Here is a 20324-nt window from a genome sequence, read left to right as displayed (position 1 = left end):
GATTCTCTCCCCCTCTTTCTCTGCCCCTTCCTCTCTCTCAAAATAAATAAATAAACATTAAAAAATAAATAAAGACACACATACGAAGCCTCAGGCAACATGTTTACCCAAACTGAAGAAGACATCTGACTTCTCCTCACCTAGTGCCAAATTCTCCGATGCCAGAAACAGAAAGAAAATGTGAAACCTGAATAACAAGTGTGTGAACTGATAGGTCAAGGCTGGTGTCTGACCTGGACAGAGACCCTCAAAAGCTGTTTATTTATTTATTTGTTTTGTTTTGAGAGAGAGAGAGAGAGAGAGAGAGAGAGACAGAAACAGAGAGACAGAGAGAATCTTAAGCAGGCTCCACGCTCAGCACAGAGCCTGACACGGGGCTCGATCCCATGAACCTGGGATCATGACCTGAGCTGAAATCAAGAGTCCGATACTCAACCGACTGAGCCACCCAGGCTCCCCAAAACCCGAGTTTTAATGCCGGTTGAAAGGCACAAAATACGGCCTTAGACCTTCATGAATTTGGGAAACTAGGGGCAAGACCCTTGTGTATCACTGGGCCCTTAAGGCTGCTGGCTCCATGAATAGAAGAACCTAGCGGGCAAAGAAGCAATCCAGGTCTAGGCAGGCGAAATCAACTTTCACAAAAAATTAAAACTCCAAGATACATGTAGACATAGAATCCAAACTGTGGTAAGGAAATCCCAAGTCAGAAAATTAATGTAAAAATTTAGTACTAAACCCACTGAAAAATCCGTGGCACAAGCTATCATAAAGTCACTCAACAACCCAGGAATGAGACACAGAAAATAACTCTACAGAAGATAGATTCACAAAACTCACAATAAATAATTAAACCCCATGGGGAGACAGTTCACTGCGAAAGGAAATCAGTGCCAGTAAAGAGAAACATTGGCACGCAAGGAAACCTGGCATAGTACAATAATCAAAAGAAGACTAAAATTAACTACATCTAAAATTACTGTAGGGACAAAAAGAGTAGAATCCATAATGAAAGAACAGAACTCTAAAAAAAAAGAAAAGAAAAGAAAACAGACATATTGAAAAGAGCAGAACTTGTAGGAATCGGTAGAATCATTAAATTAGGGACGGAAAGGGGGAAGCAAAAATAAATCCAAACGTGGCACAGCAGTGAAATTACAAAACACCAAAGATAAAAACAAAATAATAAAAACATCCAGTTTGGGGAGGGGGGAGAGGGGGGAATTTTACTACCCACAAAGAAATAACTGATGAGACCAAGAAAACATGTCTTTTTAGCAAAACCGGAAGTCAGAAGATAAGGGTGCATAATATTGTCCAAGGGCTGTTCGTACTCAACATACAATTCTGTACTCAACTAAACCGTTATTCAGAGTTAGACCAGACAAAAGGGACCGGGACACAGAAGACATAAACACATCTATATATGAAAACACATTGATATAAAGGACATTTACAGAACCCTATATCCAAAAATGAGACACTACATTCTTATCGAGCATCCCTAGAACATTTACATAAACAGTTTCGCTTACTGAGCCAGAAACGAGGTCTCAACTTGTAACACAAAATAGAATGAATAAATAAAATTGGAAATCAGGAATAATAAAATACCCAAACTCTATCTACCTCATCCCCTTCAAACTATTTTTTTAGAACAAAGATACTTAACACAATTTTACAAAATCAAATCTGATAGTATATAATCATGACCAAGCGGACTTTATCTGAGGAATGTAAGGTCAGTTACCATTTGAAAATCGATCAATACAACTGGCCCTAGTAAGACCGAAATAGAAAAAAAATCACATGATCCTATTAATAGGTACAGAAAAACATTTGGCAAAATCCAATATCCTTTCTGATTTAGACCCTCAGCAAGCCAGGAATAGAAGGGAACTTCCTCATCCTGACAAAAGGCATTTACAAAAACCTACAGCTCCCATCATACTTAATTCCTTAAGATGAGGAGAAAGACAAAAATGTCCACTGTCACCACTTCTACTGTTAGAGGGTCTAGTCAGTGCAGTAAGGAAAGACATAAAAATAAAAGGTATTCAGATTGGAAAGGAAGAAGTAAAAATGTCTTTTTCACAGAAGATGTGATCATGCATGTAGGAAATCCTATGGAATCTACAAAACTATTAGAACTGACGGAAATGAGTTTAGCAAGGTTGCCAGCTATGAGATCGATATACAAAAACGAATTTTATTTCTATATAAAAGCAACAAGCAATAGGAAATTTTTACATACACGATTTAAAATAGACCACTTAGTAAATCTAACAAAATATGGGTAATGCACATACCCTAAAAACTACAAAACGTTTCTTAGAGAAAAAAACCACCCAAAGAACCACCCAAATAAATGGAGACAGACCCTTGCTCAGGGGTTGGAAGACTCCATAAAGTTCTAGAGGTCAATTCTTCCTAAAGTGATTTCTAGATTTGGTGCAATTCCCATCAAAATCTCCACAGGATTTTTTTTTTTGTGGAAAATGACAAGCCGATTCTAAAATTCACATGGAAGTGCAGAGGACCTACAATACTACTTTGCGAATGGACAACAAAGTGGGAGGATTTGCCCTACATGATTTCAACGTCTATAATAAAGCTACAGTTCTCAAGACAATATGTGCAGTATTGGTATTAAGACAGACCAACAGATCAATGGAAGAGAGCAGAGAATCCAGAAATAACCCGTCCATAGACCTAATAGTCAATCTGGAAAAGACGTGCTGACCACCCCTAGCAGGTACATGAAGGTGGCAGGTGTGACCCTGGCACATGGCTGGCTCAATAACCAGTGACAGTTTCCCACCTTCCACTCACCATTTTATTTTTTACAAACACTGAAGCCATTTATTTATTGAGTATGTGTACATTAAGAGGTTACTATACTGATTCTATTCCTCATGTGTTTTTTTTTTTAATAAGAACTTCATTTTTTAATGTTTAATTTTCGAGAGAGAGAGAGAGAGAGAGAGAGAGAGACAGAGCGTGAGTGGGGGAGGGGCAGAGAGGGAAGGAGACACAGAATCCGAAACAGGCTCCAGGCTCTGAGCACAGAGCCCAAGGCGGGGCTTGAACTCATGAACCGTGACATCATGACCTGAGCCGAAGTCGGATGCTTAACAGACTGGGCCACCCAGGCGCCCCTCTCATGTGGTTTCTAATGAGAAAATGCATCCAAAAGCAAACAGCACACGTATATACAAACTTAAAAACGAAGGCAAAGAAGATAGAGATGATTAGATAAGGCAAATGTGGGCATCGGGGTGGATAGGAGAAACAGAACAGAAACCGCTATCCTACAAACTTATCCTACAAACACAACCACGAGTGCTCAGCACCTGGAAGAGTGTAGAGCGCGGACGGATTTATTACGAGAGGTGTCACGAAACTGGAGGAGATCCAAGGAAAACGCTGCTACAGAGATCAGGAGAGCGGGGAGCCCGCCATGTGAGAAGCTGAAAGGGTAGCTTACGATTCTTCAGCACGGACGAGTGAGGCCACACTTGCGGTCATTTTGAAGCATGGCCAACGCATTAAATGGCGTGGGTAAGAACGGAATATTATACCTTGCGTGCAAAACTGTACAACAGCAGCAAAAGGGAGGACTCTGGAGACCGTGGGGACTAACTGGGGACTTCGCGCCAGAGCGGGAAGTAAACTTCTGGCACTCGCTTAGGGAGCCGAGCTGGAGCCAGCGTGCACAACAGCGAACACGCACCCCCGCCCCCGAGGGTGGGAGAGGATGCCGAGACCCCGTCAGCCTCCTCCCCATCAGCCTCTGTTTCACTGAGACAACCCGAGCCAGTCCGCTCCGTACGTGCAGAGAGCTCAAAGCGAAACTGCACAGGTGACCAAATCCACAGACGGGAACCTATTCGTGAGCACGGGACTCAAATTCAGGATGGGTTGCCAAGAGGGACGAAACCCTCTGCCAGTCTGTGTAGCCTCACCACAAACCTCTTTAGCACCAGCATCCATTTTGGACCGACAGAGGGGTTTCAATATTGTCACTCTCGGTATCAGTCGGCAAAGGGCAACAGTGACACTTCCCCGCCAGGCCCAAAGCAGAGGCTGGTGTTGCAGGACCTGACACGAGGCAGCAGCTCCCAGGCCCCTGGACATTGGTGCTGAACCCCTCACAGGGACCGTCAAGTTGGCCTGGGCTCAGGCCCAAAGTGTCAGGCAGCACAGCAGAGGAATGGCCCACAGCTGTCCCCAACTCTGCACAGGACAAATCAGGGTGCCTGGGTGGCTCAGTTGGTTAAGGATCCGACTTTGGCTCAGGTCATGATCTCACGGCTCGTGAGTTGGAGCCCCACATCGGGCTCTGTGCTGACAGCTCGGAGCCTGGAACCTGCTTCGGATTCTGTGTCTCCCTCTCTCTCTGCCCCTCCCCTGCTTGGACTCTGTGTCTCCCTCTCAAAAATAAACATTAAAAAAATTTTTTTTTAAATAACAAAGGTGGCAAATTAAAACTGACCTCCAGTGCCAGGCGCGGGCTACATCCGTGCTGACTTACCAGGGCTTCCACTCCACGGGCAGTGGGGCCACAATGCCCTCCCGCGCCAGCCACATCAGTTCCGGCTCCTTGACGGGATCAATACCAATCTCTCTGGCAAATTCAAGAATTTCTGCAGGAAGAGGCGGGATGATGAGAAAGTAACAAAGTGGGGGATGTGGATGGAAAAGAGAAAAAGAATCACAGTCAACCTTGTGAAATAATAAGAAATACAAGTGTCGGTCTCCGCCCCCAGTTCCTGTTACTATTTGGTCTTTGACCCGAGGTGCTGACACAGAGCTCCTAAAACCCTCGGAATTTCCTGAGTAACAGAAGCCTCTTTTCTTCCAATCAGGTGACTCTGGGTGGGCTCCTGGATGGGGGCTGGTCACCAGAAAACCCGAGCCGCGATTAGAAGCTTGGAACTTGCAGTTTCACCCCGATTCTCTGGAGAGGGGAGAGGGGCTGGAAAAGTGAGTTGACGATCGATCATGACTTGGTGAAAAAGGCTCTATAAAAATCCCTAGACTACGGGGCTGAGAGAGCTTCTGGGTTGGTGAACACATCCACGTGACCTCACCCTACGTATGTCTTCATCTCGCTCTTCAGCTCTATCCCTTATCGTATCCTTTACTGTATGATAAACTGCTCAACTTAAGTGTTTCCCTGAGTTCTGGGACCTGTCCTGGCAAATTATCAAACCCAAGGAGGGGGGCAGGGGACTCTGGTGGATAGATCGTTGGTCAGAAGTACCAGGGACAACCCGGGACTTGCAAATGATGTCTGAAGTTGGGGACAGTCTTCAGACTATGACCGAGCCCCTAACCTGTGGGATCTGATGCTCTCTCCAGGAAGTGAAGTTGAATTGTAGGACACACAGCTAGTGTCAGAAACACACACACACACACACACACACACACACACACACACACACCTGGTGCCAGCATTTTGAGTGTGAGAATAAAAGAAAAACAGGTTTTTTTCCTAGACAACTTTTTTCTCCTTCACCTTTACTTTCCAAGTTTCCTTAAGTGAGCAGGTGTTATGTCTCTAAATATAAATAATAAACATAAATAATTCTGTCTTCTTAAATTACAAATGACACACCCGAATCCAGGCATGCTATTGCCATACTCCAAGAACGTAATGCAAAGCGGAGTATGACAAAGGCAAAACAATAAGACCAAGGTCAAGGGGCCTCAGGAAGACCCCCACGGCCGCAGCCAGAAGCATCCTGAATGAGGGCAGCCTTACCGGGACACAAGCTCCAAAACCCTGGTGCAAAAGTGCCCGTCACTCAGTCAACAAGCATGGACTGAACAACCAGAGAAGACTAAGCCCCTCGGGGACCTTACCAACACATGAACGGAGTACAAACCGAGGGATATGTGCTTTTAATGGAGATGTGCCCTGTGCGCCCCGGGAGCAGAGGGAAGGAGCCCGAGGCGAGGGGAGAGCTGAGCTGAGAAAGTGAGGTGATACTCAATCAGCCTTGTTCTCCACTCTCTGAAGACTCTACTCCATGAAGGGATTTGTTTCTTTTCCACTTCTGTGACGTCCTATGGACTCTAATACTCTCTGGGAACCAAGCATAGAAAGCTCTTTCGCCAGAGATCTGGAGGAACAGGGGAGAGATACATACTGAGCTCAGAGCGACCTCACCTACAGGGGAAAAGGCAGATGAGCTAACTGCTAGAATAGGTCACCAGAGCCACCAGGAATAATGAAATAAATACCCCAGGGGCATCAATGCTCCAGCTGATAATACCCCTGGCCAGAAAGGCAAAACCAGTATGGGTTCTCTCAATAGAGAATGTGGAGGCTGGCATACCTGGGGACTAGAAAAGAAAACGCACTCTTTCAAAGGACCAGCTGAAATCTGGCTAGCCAGAGACTTATTCACTGATTTCACAAATAGTTCTTGAGTGCTTCCTATGTGCCGTGAGTAAGAGAAATGGTCTCTTCTAGTAGAACAACCAGTAAAGAAGTAAACAGGGCACCTGTAAACGGTTAAGCGTCTGACTCTTGATTTTGGCTCAGGTCATGATCTCAAGGTGGTGAGATAGCCCTGCATCAGGCTCTGCGCTGGGCATGGAGCCTGCTTGAGATTCCCTCTCTCCCTCTCCCCCATACTCTCTTGCTCGCTCTCTCTCTCAAAAAAAAAAAAAAAAAAAAGAACAGGTAAATATACAAAAAATGAAAGCTTCTGATAAAGGCAATAAAGGAAGTAAATGACATATGAGAGAGAGAACCTCAAGGTGAAGGGGGCACTCGTTTAGAAAGGGTCAAGGGAAACCTCTCAGAACGGAACACAACTGAAACCTGTAGGAGACAAGGGAGCTGGCCACGCAGAGCACTGAGGAAAGAGCACTGAGGCAGAAAAGCAGGTGCAAAGGGCCCGTGGCAAGCAGCAGCTTGGCCCATCTGGGGACTGTCAGAAACGCCATGGGACTGGCAGCGAGGAAGGGAGAGTGGCACCACGTGAACCTGGCCAGCTGACAGGGCAGAGTCACGCAGAGCCCTGCACACCCCATTAAGAGTGTTATGCTGAGTATAACGAATACTGCTAAAAGCGGAGTCCTGATGTGATCTGCTTTACGCGGCAAGAAGAACACTCCGCTGCGAGATGGAGCACCCCTGCGAAGGGCAAGGGTGTACACAGGGAGGCTAATAGGAAGCTACTGACAGTCTCAGGAGAGAGATGGTGGCTTGAGCTTAGACCGTCTCACCCTGAACTGAGCAGAAGAGAGCTTTTCTAAACATCCTTAGATCATTAGGTCCCCGTTCACAAGAGCAAACAAAAAAAATACTTAAGAAATACACTGAGCAAGAAATGTGTAAAAACCTGCGTGAAGAAAACTTTAAGTCACTCCTGAAAAAACACTAACAAAACACAAATGGGAAGGAATACCATGTTCTTGGGCAGGGGGAGACTTCATAAAGATGCCAATCCTCCCGAGGTTCTTTCATAAACTGAGCCCAATTTTCTCCAAAATGCCAACCGTTCTCCCACACAGAGCCCTCCCCAGAACCAGACAAGGTGATTCGCAAGTTCCCAGGGAGGTAAGACAGGATAAGCAAGAAAACTTGGGTAGGAGGTGTGGGGAAAGCCACGAGGGCATATCAGCCCTCCTGAAAAAGAGAACTGATTACCGAGCCTCAGTAATTAAGAGTATGGTGCTGGCGTGTGAACGGACAGTCCTATGGGAGATAAGTAGGCAAAATACACACGCTGGCACCTACTCAGTGGGGGAAAGATGGGCGAACCGTGCATGGTGTGGGGACAAACCCAGAGGAAAACACGAGAGAAGTATTTATCCGTGCAGTGGCGAAGGAAGGGTTTTCTAACTATGATACAACATTACGAGGCCACGTGAGAACGGACTGATACATTTAACGTAACAATTTTGAATTTTCATACAGCAAACAAATAAAAATCCTATGCTTTATGCAAAGTGCGGGGGCTCTGGGAGTGCAAGATTCCTTCCCTCTCTCTAACAGGCCTGCAAACCTCCTGAATTATGTGCCCAGGTCCCTGACACGTGACAATTTCAGAGGAATCTTCACCCCTCAACACAGCACAGAGCTTCAAAGTGCAGGCCCTTTTGTAGGACACCTAGGTGTGGGTCCCAGCTGTGCCACTCAGTACACACGTGACTGGAGGGAAATGATTTAACCTTTCTGTGCCTCAGTTTCCTCATCTGTAGAATGGGAATGATAACAGTACCTAACTCATGGAGTTGCTGTGAGGGTTGAAAAGGAAATACAGGTGAAGTTCTTAGCACAGAGACTGGCACGTAGGAGCACTCAATAAATTCTGTTATTATTGTTAATAAAGTTGTTGTTGTTGTTTAAAAAAAACATTGCTTTAGGTATTTTTTCTTAAGAAACTGGGTTACCCCTGGCCTCAGGACACAATGTATTTCATGGTATCTTCTAATATATTTTCGTGTATATTTTTTAAAGATGGACCTTTTTTTAAGATTTTATTTCTGAGTCATCTCTACACCTAACACGGAGCTCGAACTTACAACCCTGAGATCAAGAGTCACACGCTCCACCAACTGAGCCAGCCTGAAGCCGCTATATTTTCATTTAAAGTTAATCATCGGGGTGCCTGGGTGGCTCCGTCAGTTAAGCATCTGTCTCTTGATTTCAGCTCAGGTCACCATCTCACAGTTCGTGGGATTAAGCCCCATGTCCGGCTCTGCCCTGACAGTGAGGAGCCTGCTTGGAATTCTCTCTCTCCCTCTCTCTGCCCCTCCCACATGCACACACACGCGCTCTCTCTTTCTCTCTCTCTCTCAACATAAACATTTAAAAATAATCATTGATCTAACCCAAGGCCAGCAAACTTTCTCTGTAAAGGGCCAGACAGTAAATATTTTAGGCTTTGTGGGTGACACGGTTTCTCTCACAACTGCTCAGCACTGCCCTTGTACTACGAAAGCAGCCACAGACAATACATAAGCAAATAAGCATGGCTATTTTCCAATCAAACCTTATTTACAAGAAGGCAACAGGCCAGGGGAAGCCCATGACTTAGTTTCCCAACCCCTGATCCAACCAAATATACCAAGCAGCCCTGTACATGTACCAGATTTGTATCAGAAGAACAAAATTAGAGACCACTCCTGCCCTCAAAGAATTATTATAGTACACCCCAGGCCTCTTACCTTGCTCACTGGGGATGTAGGTCTCATCATAATCCTCCTCCAGAACCAGCTGGTCTCCTATGCGGATGGGTCTCCCGGCCATGGTTGGTATGGGCTCGAACACCTACGTCCTGGAGACCCCCATCCAAAGAGAAAATCAATGACCCACCTTAAAAGGGGAAAAACTGGAGCCCGGTCATGGAGCCCCTGGGTCACACCAGACCCTGCAAGCCAACTTAGCATATCTTCCAGACTCCAGGGATAGCGGAGGGTGGAACAATGGCTCAGAACTCAGGCCTCATAGACTCTGCGCCTCGTAAAGTTCCCTGAGACGCATCTCCCAAACGCTTGCTGAATACTCAGCGCGTCACAAAAGAGCTGGAAACCCAGGTCTCTCTCTCAAGGGTGTGACCTCATAACCCGCCCCCCACCACCAGGGGAGAAACAACTCACAGTATAGGACCCCCAGCAAGAAAACCCTAGTGACACCGAAAGGGCGGCACACCCTCATCCCCCCTGATGGCAACGTATCCCAGTGCAGCCACACTATCTTCAACACACATCCCTATTTACACCCAATGATGCCCTCAAGGAGCTTACAATCTCACACAACTTCAACAGCAGAAGGCAGAAGGGGAAAAATAACCATCCTGCTCCAGAAGTACTAAGAGAGAAGGAATATATTCCCGCTGAAGGGGGAAGGAAGGCTTTGTACGGAGCTGGGTACCAAAGGCAGACAAGAGTCACGTTGGTGGAGAGAGCGAAGCTGGCAGAGGGGATGTTGGGTGCAGACAAGGTGCTCTGGAGTACGGGATACAGAACGCGGGGCAGGGGCTGGCGTGGAAAGCTAGGTCACGGGGAGCCTTGTAGACCACGTGAAAGAGTCTCCACTCTCCCCTGCGGCAAAGGGGAGCCACTGAGGGCTTTGGTGAGAGAAAGTGGCACACAGCGGCCTGTTTTCAGGATGTGAACTCTGGCAGGGATGGATGTCAGGACTGGAGAAGTAAGACTGGCGTCAGGAAAACCACGGAGGCGGCTGCCATCCAGGTGAAAGACGATGAGGGCTTAAACTAGGGCAGAAGCAGAGAGAATGGAGAAGGGGCAGATGCTGTGATGGTAGGGTTAATAGGAGCGGGATGGGAGGCAGGGTGGAAAAGAGTCCAACTTGAGTCCAAGGTTTCTAGCTCCGGGGATGGGACAGCGTCGAATTCAAATTCTTCAACTGACGAGCTCGTGCCGTTCCCTGCTCCTCCCTCCCAGGTCACAACTCTCCCGTCCTGGCACCTCCCGCATTGAGGCTCCCAGTGACGCAGAGGCAGGTCCCCCTGTAAAGTGGCTGCTGGAGTGCGTCCCCCACCTGAGAAGGCATCACCTCGCTGGTATGACTGACGGGAGTCTAGAGAAACAAGCCTGACCTCTTCAGAAGCTGTCACCGTTCCACCTGGAACAGCAAGCGAAAGACAGCCCTCTTACAGCAGGGGAAGTGAACAGAAAGACCCTGTCATCAAAAAGGGAGGTTGGGGGGCACCTGGGGGGCGCAGTCGGCTAAGCGTCCGACTTCAGCCAGGTCACGATCTCGCGGTCCGTGAGTGCGAGCCCCGCCTCGGGCTCTGGGCTGATGGCTCAGAGCCTGGAGGCTGTTTCCGATTCTGTGTCTCCCTCTCTCTCTCTGCCCCTCCCCCGTTCCTGCTCTGTCTCTCTCTGTCCCAAAAATAAATAAACGTTGAAAAAATAAATAAATAAAATAAAATAAAAAAAAAAAAGGAGGATGGAGGGGAGGGTGCCTGGGTGGCTCAGTTGGGTTGGCGGCCGACTTCCACTCAGGTCACGATCTCGCGGTCCCTGAGTTCGAGCTCCGTGTCGGGCTCTGTGCTGACAGCTCAGAGCCCGGAGCCTGCTTCGGATTGTCTCCCTCTCTCTCTGCCCCTCCCCTGCTCAGGCTCTGTCTATCTCTCAAAAAAATAAATAAACATTGAAAAAAAAATTTTGTTAAAGCAAGTTGGGATGTGTCCTGTAAGCAGTGCTCAGGAAATGGCCAGGTCTGGCGGCTCTGAATCTGTTCCAAGATTGCTGTTTCCTGATAAACAGCAAAGGATATATGAGGGATCGTTACTGTGGCCCTCTCTGTACCCTGAGGGTTGACAGATGGGCCAGGAAGGTATCTTGCCTTACGACTCACAAGAAACAGCTCCCTCTGTCAGTCCAACAGAGCCAAGGGAGTGAGGCTATGCCCCCTCTCATTCCCACCATGACACCTCCAAGCAGCAATTTCATGCCTTAAGAAGAAAGGCTAATGGAAGAAGCATTCTCCTCTACGGTACGTAAACCCAAGTGGGGATCTGTGCCCTACCCTAAGAACCCCTAACACCCTAGGAGCCCATAATGTTTCATCCACACACACAGAGATAAGCAGGGCCACCGACTCTTAAAGAGCAGAGCAGAGAAGCACCAGGAACCAGGGCAGCTGATGTGGCTTAATGAGCCACAGGAATCTTGAATTCTCTAAGTTAGGGAGGAGAGGGAAGGAGAAAGGGAAAGAATCCCTGGGGACGGAGGAATCCCTAGCGGCCTGAACACCGGGGCTAAACGATGTTCAGTCCAACAGGCTGTGACCTGTCACAAGGCACTGTAGCAACCATCTCGGAGCATTGGAGAAATGTTTCACATCCCTAGATACACCCCATCTCCGGAAAGCATGCGGCAGGTGAAATCGCTCTGTGGCAGGATGCCCACTTAGCTATATTGAAATGTCAGGAAGAATCTGGAAAACCCAGAATCATGGGTCACTCGAATTTCACACAAATCTTCCACGAAAAAAGATCTTCTGTGGGTAAGGACAGGACCAAAAGGGCAGGAACTACAGGAAGGAGGAGGTGGTGGGAAGAGAAATCATTTGCATTTAGTGACTACTAGAGATCATTTATTCATTCGAGAAATGTTTATTGAGCACCTAAGTTTACCTTTTTTCAAATGTTCATTCATTTTTGAGAGAGAGAGAGAGTGGGGGAGGTGCAGAGAGAGAGGCGGACAGAGGATCTGAGGCGGGCTCCGTGCTGACAGCAGCGAGCCTGATGTCGGGCTTGAACTCACGAACCACAAGATCACGACCTGAGCCGAAGTCTGACACTCAACCGACTGAGCCACCCAGATGCCTCTAAGTGTACCTTTGGCTGGGCACTAGGGATGCAATGAAGAGTAAAAACACCTGCACACTAGCAGAGCACACATACATGCACATTTGCACAATTAGGGTTCCCTGTATAATTACTGCTTCCAGTCTGCCTCAACAGTTATAAAGAAAGTTCAGGAAAGGAAAGAAAAGATTTCCTGGAGATGGCACTGGGGAGAAGGTGGAAGACACTGTAAGTGATTAGGTAGTGGGAACTGAGCATAGGTTTGGGAACATTACTGGCTTTGAATCCCAGCTCTGCCACTTACCAGCTGGGCAAGGCACCTCAGTTTTCTCATCTGTAAAATGGAGAGAATGATGTCTACCGCCATTGACGGGAGAATTAAATTATCCAGTATATGTATATGTAAAATACTTAAAACACAGTATAATCTCAATAAATGTGAGTTGCTGTTATTACTATTTACATACATGAAAGGCTTATTCTATATTGTTCCAGAAGACAGATAGAATACCAGGGAACATAAGTGAAGGCCATTCAGACATTCAATGACCACTTACTGAACACCTACCATGGGCTGGCACTGTGCTATTAGGGGCTACAGACGTGATTACACAAGGCCCTGAACTACAGCTGACCCCAGCTGAGAAGCCAAACATGATTATATAATGTGTTAAGCACATTAAGGGAATTAACAGGGAATACAACGGGAAACTAAGGTAAGGATTGCAAATGTTACTTTGGAAGATCAGGGAAAGCATCACAGAGTCCAGGACCAATGAGATGGCTCTTAAAGAATAAGCAGGAGCTCACCAAGACGAGGGAATAAGGGAATATAAGGCAGAAGAAACAGCCTGGACAAAGGCAAAGAGGCAGGAAAGAATACGGTGGGTGCAGAGAATTCATTTTGCAACAAAAGCTTAGATTCACTGAACACTTCCTACGCTCCAAGAACTGTACTAATACTGCACACACATCATCTCACCTCCTCCTCTCAAATAGGTAGAAATTGTTTTCCCAGGGGCGCCTCGGTGGCTCAGTTAAGCGTCCGACTCGTTTCGGCTCAGGTCATGATCCTCGGTGTCTGAGTTCAAGCCCCTCTTCGGGCTCCGTGCTGGCAGGTCAGAGCCTGCTTGAGATTCTCTCCCTCTCTCAAAATGAACTTTTTTAAAAAAAAGTTTAAAAATAAAAAAAGGAAATTATTTTCCCCATTTTCAAATAAGGAGAGTGAAGCTCTGCAAGGTTAAATAAAAAAGAACTTGGCAAGTTGCCAAAGGTTAAAGGCACAGCAGAACATGCATGCTCCTGCGTCTGTGGGACCCCAAAGCATGAGCTCTTAACCACTCTGACGTGACCAGAACACAAGGGGCAAAGGGAGGAGCGGCAGGAGAGAGATCTACAGTGGAAGGCAAGCAGCACGGCCGAAAGGGCTGGGAAGGACTGAGGTTGTATCCTGCACATGGTGAGAAGCCATCACAGGACTTCACAAAGGAGACTGGCATGGTCAGATCTGCAGTTTAGAAAGATACTCTGACGGCTGCATAGGAACTACTTCGAGGAGGGCAAGAATAGAAGCGGAGGGACCAGTTAGGAAGCTTGCCTGAAAGCACAGGCAAGAAATTATGAACGAAGCCAGCGGCTGTGAGAATGGAAAGGAAGGACCAGACGCTCAGGGTATTAGGAGGCGGAATTAGAGGGCCTGAAGTCTGCAGCAAGTGAAGGGCAGGGAGTTGGGAAATCAGGGCACTTCCGCCGGTCTGATTATCTGTACTCTTCCATGCCTTGCCCAACAGCCCCACCTAGCATGCTCCCTAGAATATAGGAAATGCCCATCAAATGTCCGCTGCCTATAGCAGCTGAATGAATTCCAGGTGCAGACCTGGCTGAGTGAACAGGGGAGTCCTTCACTGACACAGGAATACAAGGAGGAGGCACAGATCAGGGGCGCCAGGACGGTGGGGGAGGCATGCAGGTGGAGATGGTCAGTAGGCAGGCCTGAGCTCAGGAAAGAGGTCTGGACTTGAGCCCACTCTAGTTAAATGAACGTCTGGGCGAAATCACCCAGAGATGGGCTACGGTGAGTAGAAAGGGGAGAGGCCTGCACAGACAGCTCAGTTAGGAGACCCAGGAGCGAGGAGTCGTGGAAGCCAAGTGAGGGCTGCGGTTCCAAGTGGAGGAAGTAGATTTTTCAATCAATGCAAGGAAAGGAAAAAACCAAACCCCAAAACTTCCTGACTTCCCCAGCTGACCCAAAGACGTCAGAAGGTCGGGCTAGCCCTGGATTCGGACACCGGGGAAGCCTCCCCAGAAGAGAGGTATCCGAGCGGGCTTCGGAGGCCGGGCCTCGCACTCCAACCACGGACAGGAAAGTAAAGGGGCGCCCCGGCCAGCTGACAGGCGTAGCCCGGCGCCCGCTGTCACTCGCGCTCGCCCCTCGCCCGCACCCCAGCCCTGCCCGGCGTCCCTTCCGCCACTCGGGGAGATTCTGGATGGATGCACTCTAGTCCGGCCGCTCCTTCTTCACTTCTCCCTCCAGTTCCCGCCCACACTCGTGCTCATCCCGCTCGCGGGCACACGAGTGTGCCCCAACTCTCCGGCTTCCCTCTTTCCCCTGCCCCCTCCCTCGAGGAGGTCCTCACCTGCCCCCCCGCCCCGGGAGGCACTGGACGACCGCTCCCGGGTCCGCGCAGCTTCCCCAGTACCACCCCGGCTCCCCGCTTCCAGGGACGCCGGGGTGTTGCTCTGCAGCGGCCAACAACCACTTCCGGAAAGAGTACCAACCTAGCAACTAAGAGTCCCGCCTCTACACGGAGCCAATAGGTCGCTGAACAAGGGCTGTGACACTGGATTGGTTAGAGGTCCCGTCGGGTCACGGAGGAGTGCAGCACGTTTCCCGTTGCACGATGGGAGATGTAGTCCAAGATAGTTGATAGAGGGGCCCCAAGGGGTCATAAGAGAGCTCGGAATTTGGTTATGAGGGGAATTTCTTCCTGGGCAGGAAAGGGGCATTCGCAGTATTTATAGTAAGGTGAATTAACTAAGGCAATCTATCCCTCATCATTTTTTAACATAGGCTCCACGCCCACGTGGGGCTTGAACTCCCCACCCTGAGATCAAGAGTCGGATGGTACACCCACCGAGCCAGCCAGGCACCCTGCCACCCTGTCATCACTTTTTTTTTTTTTTTTTTTTGAGAGAGAGAGCAAAAGGGGGAGGGGCAGAGAGAGGGGAACAGAGGATCAGAAGCAGGCTCTGCACTGCTCAGCAGTGAGCAGTGGGGCTCAAATTCATGAACCGTGAGATCATGACCTGAGCTAAAGTCAGTGCTCAACTGACTGAGCCACCCAGGTGCTCCCCCCACAACCCGTCATCATTTTTTAAGTAGTGTGATTAATGGCAGGTGAATAATACATTGATCATCAGTAACCCATTAAGGCTTTAATAAACAAAAGAAACGTGAATGTAAGGGGAGAGGAGACCACCCCACCCCCACCCCCTGCAAAAGAACTGGCTTTCCCGTGCTATGATTAAATCAGTGAGCGCCTGACCAGGACTTAAGAACCCTGGTTTCCGTTGTTTGTCTTTTCAACCAGAGCACAGGGCTCAGTTTGCAACATCGGTGAGGATAACATCTGTCATCCCTGTTTCAAAGAGTCTGCTTAAGAAGAAACAAGTGATGCAACGTAGAGCCGTTCTACAAGCTCTGTCTGGCAGAAAGGTTGCTACTAATATAATTCCAAAGAGCTTCATTTTGCTTTCGCGGAGGGCGAATCTTTTCTCTCAAGTGTCCTCAACCTCAGGGCCATTTTACATCCTTGCGGAACTGGGGGACCGAAAAGTGAACTTAGGGGTTGAAGACATTGAGTCCCCTGGAGCAGCTGCTGACTGGTTCTGTTGTAGAGGTGGATCTGGCTCCTACCATCTCCCAAAACGAGTACCGGTGCCCCCGATCGCAGAATGCAAAACTCAGATTGTTGTCTCTGTAGATCCAAACCAGATAGCCAGAATGTATTCCTCTTGTTTAAGTCCGGCTCTTTCTGCGGCAGCTCTGCCTGCACTTCCTTTATTCTGCCTGCAGACGACCCAACCGTGCTCCCCCTTCCTCCTCACACTCCTTAAAAGTCTCACTGAGGGGTCAGGGGGACAGACTGGGATGGGACTCCAAGGGTTCACAAGCTCATCCTCCACAGACCTCATACAAAACAATATTCAATAAACTATTGGCAGACTTGGTCTCTGTGTCCAAGAACTTGTAATCAATCTGGTTGACTAAGATTGCCGTCAAAATTCTTAACTTTTATTCCTTAGCATGAATCCCTCTCTGTCTCGTGGGGAGAGCTAATAAAATCAGGGTCACCAAGGGACTAATGGGATTACCCCGCACAGATAAACAATTTGCATTTTATCAGGTTTCCCTGTTGGTTTGTTCTTCAAAGTGCAAACCAATTTATAAAATACCCTTAGGCAAACATAATTAAGAAAACAAATCTTTGGGGGGAAATAACAAAAATGACACACCAATTGATATGCCAGTAATTTACCCAGTGAATAAGGAAGAGAGATTGAGAAGTTCATACGCATATGTTATCTTCTGCACTCAAAGATGTGGGAGGAATAAAGCTAAATTGGCCCCAAATTTATGCCATACCCCCAAGTCAGAAATTTCAGTTAGAACTTTTTCTTCTCTTTTCATACTGTTTACTTGTAATATACAGAAAATCACCCACATAATAAGAAGTAACATTTGTTAATCCTACCATTTTTTAAGTATATAAAGATGTGAAATGTTCCCTCTACTCTTTGAATCCACCATATTTTTTTAAAAATGTTTATTTATTTATTTTGAGAGAGAGAGAAAGCATGAGCGGGGGAGAGAGAGAGAGAGAGAGAGAGAATCTCAAGCAGGTTTCAAGCTATAAGCACAGAGCCCAACATGGGGCTCCATCTCAAGAAACTGCAAGGTCATGACCCTAGCAGAAACCAAGAGTCAGACATTTAACCAACTGAGCCACCCAGGAGCCCCTTAATCCACCATATTTAAAATTGCAAACTTCCCTTCTTTCTCCCTTCTCTGCTTTACCTTCCCCCATAGTATATATCACCATCTGTAATACTGTATATTTTATTTCTTTACCATCATTCTCCCTGTATAGAATGTAAAGTGCCTGAGGACAGGGATTTTGTCCATTTTAGCATTGCTGTATCCACAGTGCCTAAAACAGTGCTTAACATGTGGTAAGTTCTCGATACACATTTGCTGAATGAATAAATAAGCTGAATGAAGGAGGGAATTTCACACTTCGGAGGAAACCACTGTTGACATTTGGGTTCCTACCTTCCAGACTTTTTAATGTTTATGCAGATGTAAATGTATATGTATACATATATATGCACATGTGCATACTTTTTAATTTTTGCATAAATGAGATCATAATGTATATGTTATTCTACAATGTGCTTTTTTCACTTAACATCTTTCAAGGTGAGTTCATAATGAGTTACTTCATTCTTTATAAAGGTTCAGTAGGAGTCCATTAAATGAGTGTCTCCTTCCCCTACTGATAACCGTTTATTTTTGTTTCCAAAGTTTTTGTGTTGGACACATGCTGAAATACAGTTACATTTGTTGGATAGGATCCTAGAAGTGACATTGCTCAAAGAGTTTACATTTTTTTTTTAATTTTTTTTTCAACGTTTTTTATTTTTATTTTTGGGACAGAGAGAGACAGAGCATGAACGGGGGAGGGGCAGAGAGAGAGGGAGACACAGAATCGGAAACAGGCTCCAGGCTCCGAGCCATCAGCCCAGAGCCTGACGCGGGGCTCGAACTCACGGACCGCGAGATCGTGACCTGGCTGAAGTCGGACGCTTAACCGACTGCGCCACCCAGGCGCCCCAAAGAGTTTACATTTTTTACATTTCAATAGAAATTGCCAAATTTCTCTCTAAAATAGAATAATTTTAAACCAACCAACACTTTCACCAACACCAAATATTTCCAATGTGAGGCAAAAAAAAAAAAAAAAAAAAAAAAAAAATGGTGATGGTATCTAAATATTACTGTGACTGCATTCTTTCACTGTTAATGAAGTTGAACTTTTTTCCACGTGTTCACCGGCCATTGAATTTCTTCTCTTAGTTATCTATTCACATTCTTTGTTCATTTTTCTACTAGGTTGACTGGGGGGTTTATTGACTTGTAGAAGCTCTTTGTATATTATAGACATTAAGCCTTTGTTTCTTTATTATGTGACAAATGTTGTTTCCTACTCTGTAACTTATGTTTTAACTTTACAAATGTTATTTTTAATTTTGTAAATGGTGTAGTGATAACACTAATAGCTAGGCTTTATTAAGCATATACAATATACCAGATGTCATTCTAAGTGCTTTATGTGAATTATCTCATTTAAATCTCACACTATAGGGGTGCCTGGGTGGCTCAGTCAGTTGAGCGGCCGACTTCAGCTCAGGTCATGATCTCACAGTCCGTGAGTTCAAGCCCCGCGTCGGGCTCTGTGCTGACAGCTCGGAGCCTGGAGCCTGTTTCGGATTCTGTGTCTCCCTCTCTCTGACCCTCCCCCATTCATGTTCTGTCTCTCTCTGTCTCAAAAATAAATAAAAATGTTTAAAAAAATTAAAAATAAATAAATAAATCTCACACTATAAGGGCCCTTGGCTGGCTCAGTCAGTAGAGCAAGTGACTCTTGATTCCAGGGTTGTGAGTTCAAGCCCCATGTTAGGTATGGAGAATACTTAAAAATAAAATATTTTATTACTTTTTAATGTTTATTCATTTTAAGAGAGAGACAGACAGAGTACAAGTGGGGAGGGGCAGAGAGAGGGAGACACAGAATCCAAAGCAGGCTCCAGACTCTGAGCTGTCCGCACCGTGAGATCATGACTTGAGCCGAAGTCAAACGCTTAACCAACTGAGCCACCCAGGGGCCCTTAAAAATAAAATACCTTAAAATAAATAAGTAAATAAATCTTACATCACAAGGAATGTACTACTGCTATCCCCGTTTTAAAAATGAGAAAACTGACGACTAGAAAGGGTAAGTAACTAACCTGGAGTCTCCCAGTTTCTAAGCGGAAGAACCACACTTGGAATACCACCAGTCTGACTCTGTAGAAGATTTAAAAATTCAAGCAGTCAAGGGTCGCCTGGGTGGTTCAGTCAGCGAAGCATCTGACTTCAGCTCAGCCCATGATCTCGTGGTGCGTGAGTTTAAGCCCCACGTTGGGCCCTGTACTGACAGTGCAGAGCCTGGCCCCTGCTTCAGGTTCTGTGTCTCCCTCTCCCTCTTCCCCTCTACTACTAGTTCTCATTGTCTCCCTCTCTCTCTCTTTCAAAAATAAACACGAAAAAACCAAATTTAAGTAGCCAAGCCTGCCCAATGAAATAAAACAAAACCGAGTTTTGTTAGACCTTTGCTAACATAAAATTATTAAATACTCCTCTATTTTTTTCTGTAGTTTTATTTTTCATGTTAAGCCATTTGATCTATCTGAAGTTTATTTTTACATGAGATAGAGATTTCGTTTTCTTTCCTTCTAAATGGATAGCCAATTGTCCCCCAAACAGTTATTGAATAATAGATCTATCTCCTTTTGAGATGAATGTCATCTTTATCATATACAGAATTCCCACACATGCATTGATCTCCTGATTTTTAATTGATTTTTATTTACTTATTTTTTAATAGTTGTTTATTTTTGATAGAGCGCAAGTGGGGGGGGGGAGGGAGAGGGGGACAGAGGATCTGAAGCAGGCTCAGCGCTGACAGCAGTGAGTCTGAGGTGTGTTCGAATTCACAAACGGGGAGATCATGGTTTGAGCTGAAGTCAAACACTCAACCTAACCGACTGAGTCACCCAGATGCCCCTAAATTGACTTTTCTTTTCAAACATGCGTCTAATGACCCTGTTGGTTAGGATTCCCTGTTCATATCATATAATCTGCAAACAAAGATTCCTTTGCTTTCCTATATGTTTTTAAATTGCTCTGTGATTTTATTAACC

General features: G+C 46.4%; 1 protein-coding gene across 12 annotated transcripts in view; it reads right to left on the bottom strand.

Annotated features, from left to right (window-relative positions):
* Positions 1-15094, bottom strand: part of CEP164 (centrosomal protein 164) — a 67970-nt gene extending 52876 nt beyond the window's left edge. For 9 of the 12 annotated variants that reach the window (XM_019811336.3, XM_045038362.1, XM_011286374.4 and 6 more), the window contains exons 1-3: positions 14939-15094; positions 9190-9299; positions 4535-4646 (exon numbers count right to left, since the gene is read on the bottom strand). In XM_019811336.3, coding sequence (XP_019666895.2) covers positions 4535-4646; positions 9190-9271 — 194 coding nt within the window. In that variant the 5' untranslated portion in view covers positions 9272-9299; positions 14939-15094. Of the gene's footprint in view, positions 1-4534; positions 4647-9189; positions 9311-10525; positions 10610-13284; positions 13462-14938 lie in introns of those variants that run through there. The other 3 variants (XM_045038358.1, XM_045038359.1, XM_019811338.3) reach the window with 3 other exon arrangements.
* Between the last annotated feature and the right edge of the window lie 5230 nt (positions 15095-20324).

The sequence above is a fragment of the Felis catus genome, chromosome D1 (assembly GCF_018350175.1).
Source record: "Felis catus isolate Fca126 chromosome D1, F.catus_Fca126_mat1.0, whole genome shotgun sequence".
In the NCBI taxonomy this organism is placed as follows: Eukaryota; Metazoa; Chordata; class Mammalia; order Carnivora; family Felidae; genus Felis; species Felis catus.
Note: the sequence above shows the minus strand (reverse complement) of the source record. Positions and strands in the feature narration are given on the sequence as shown.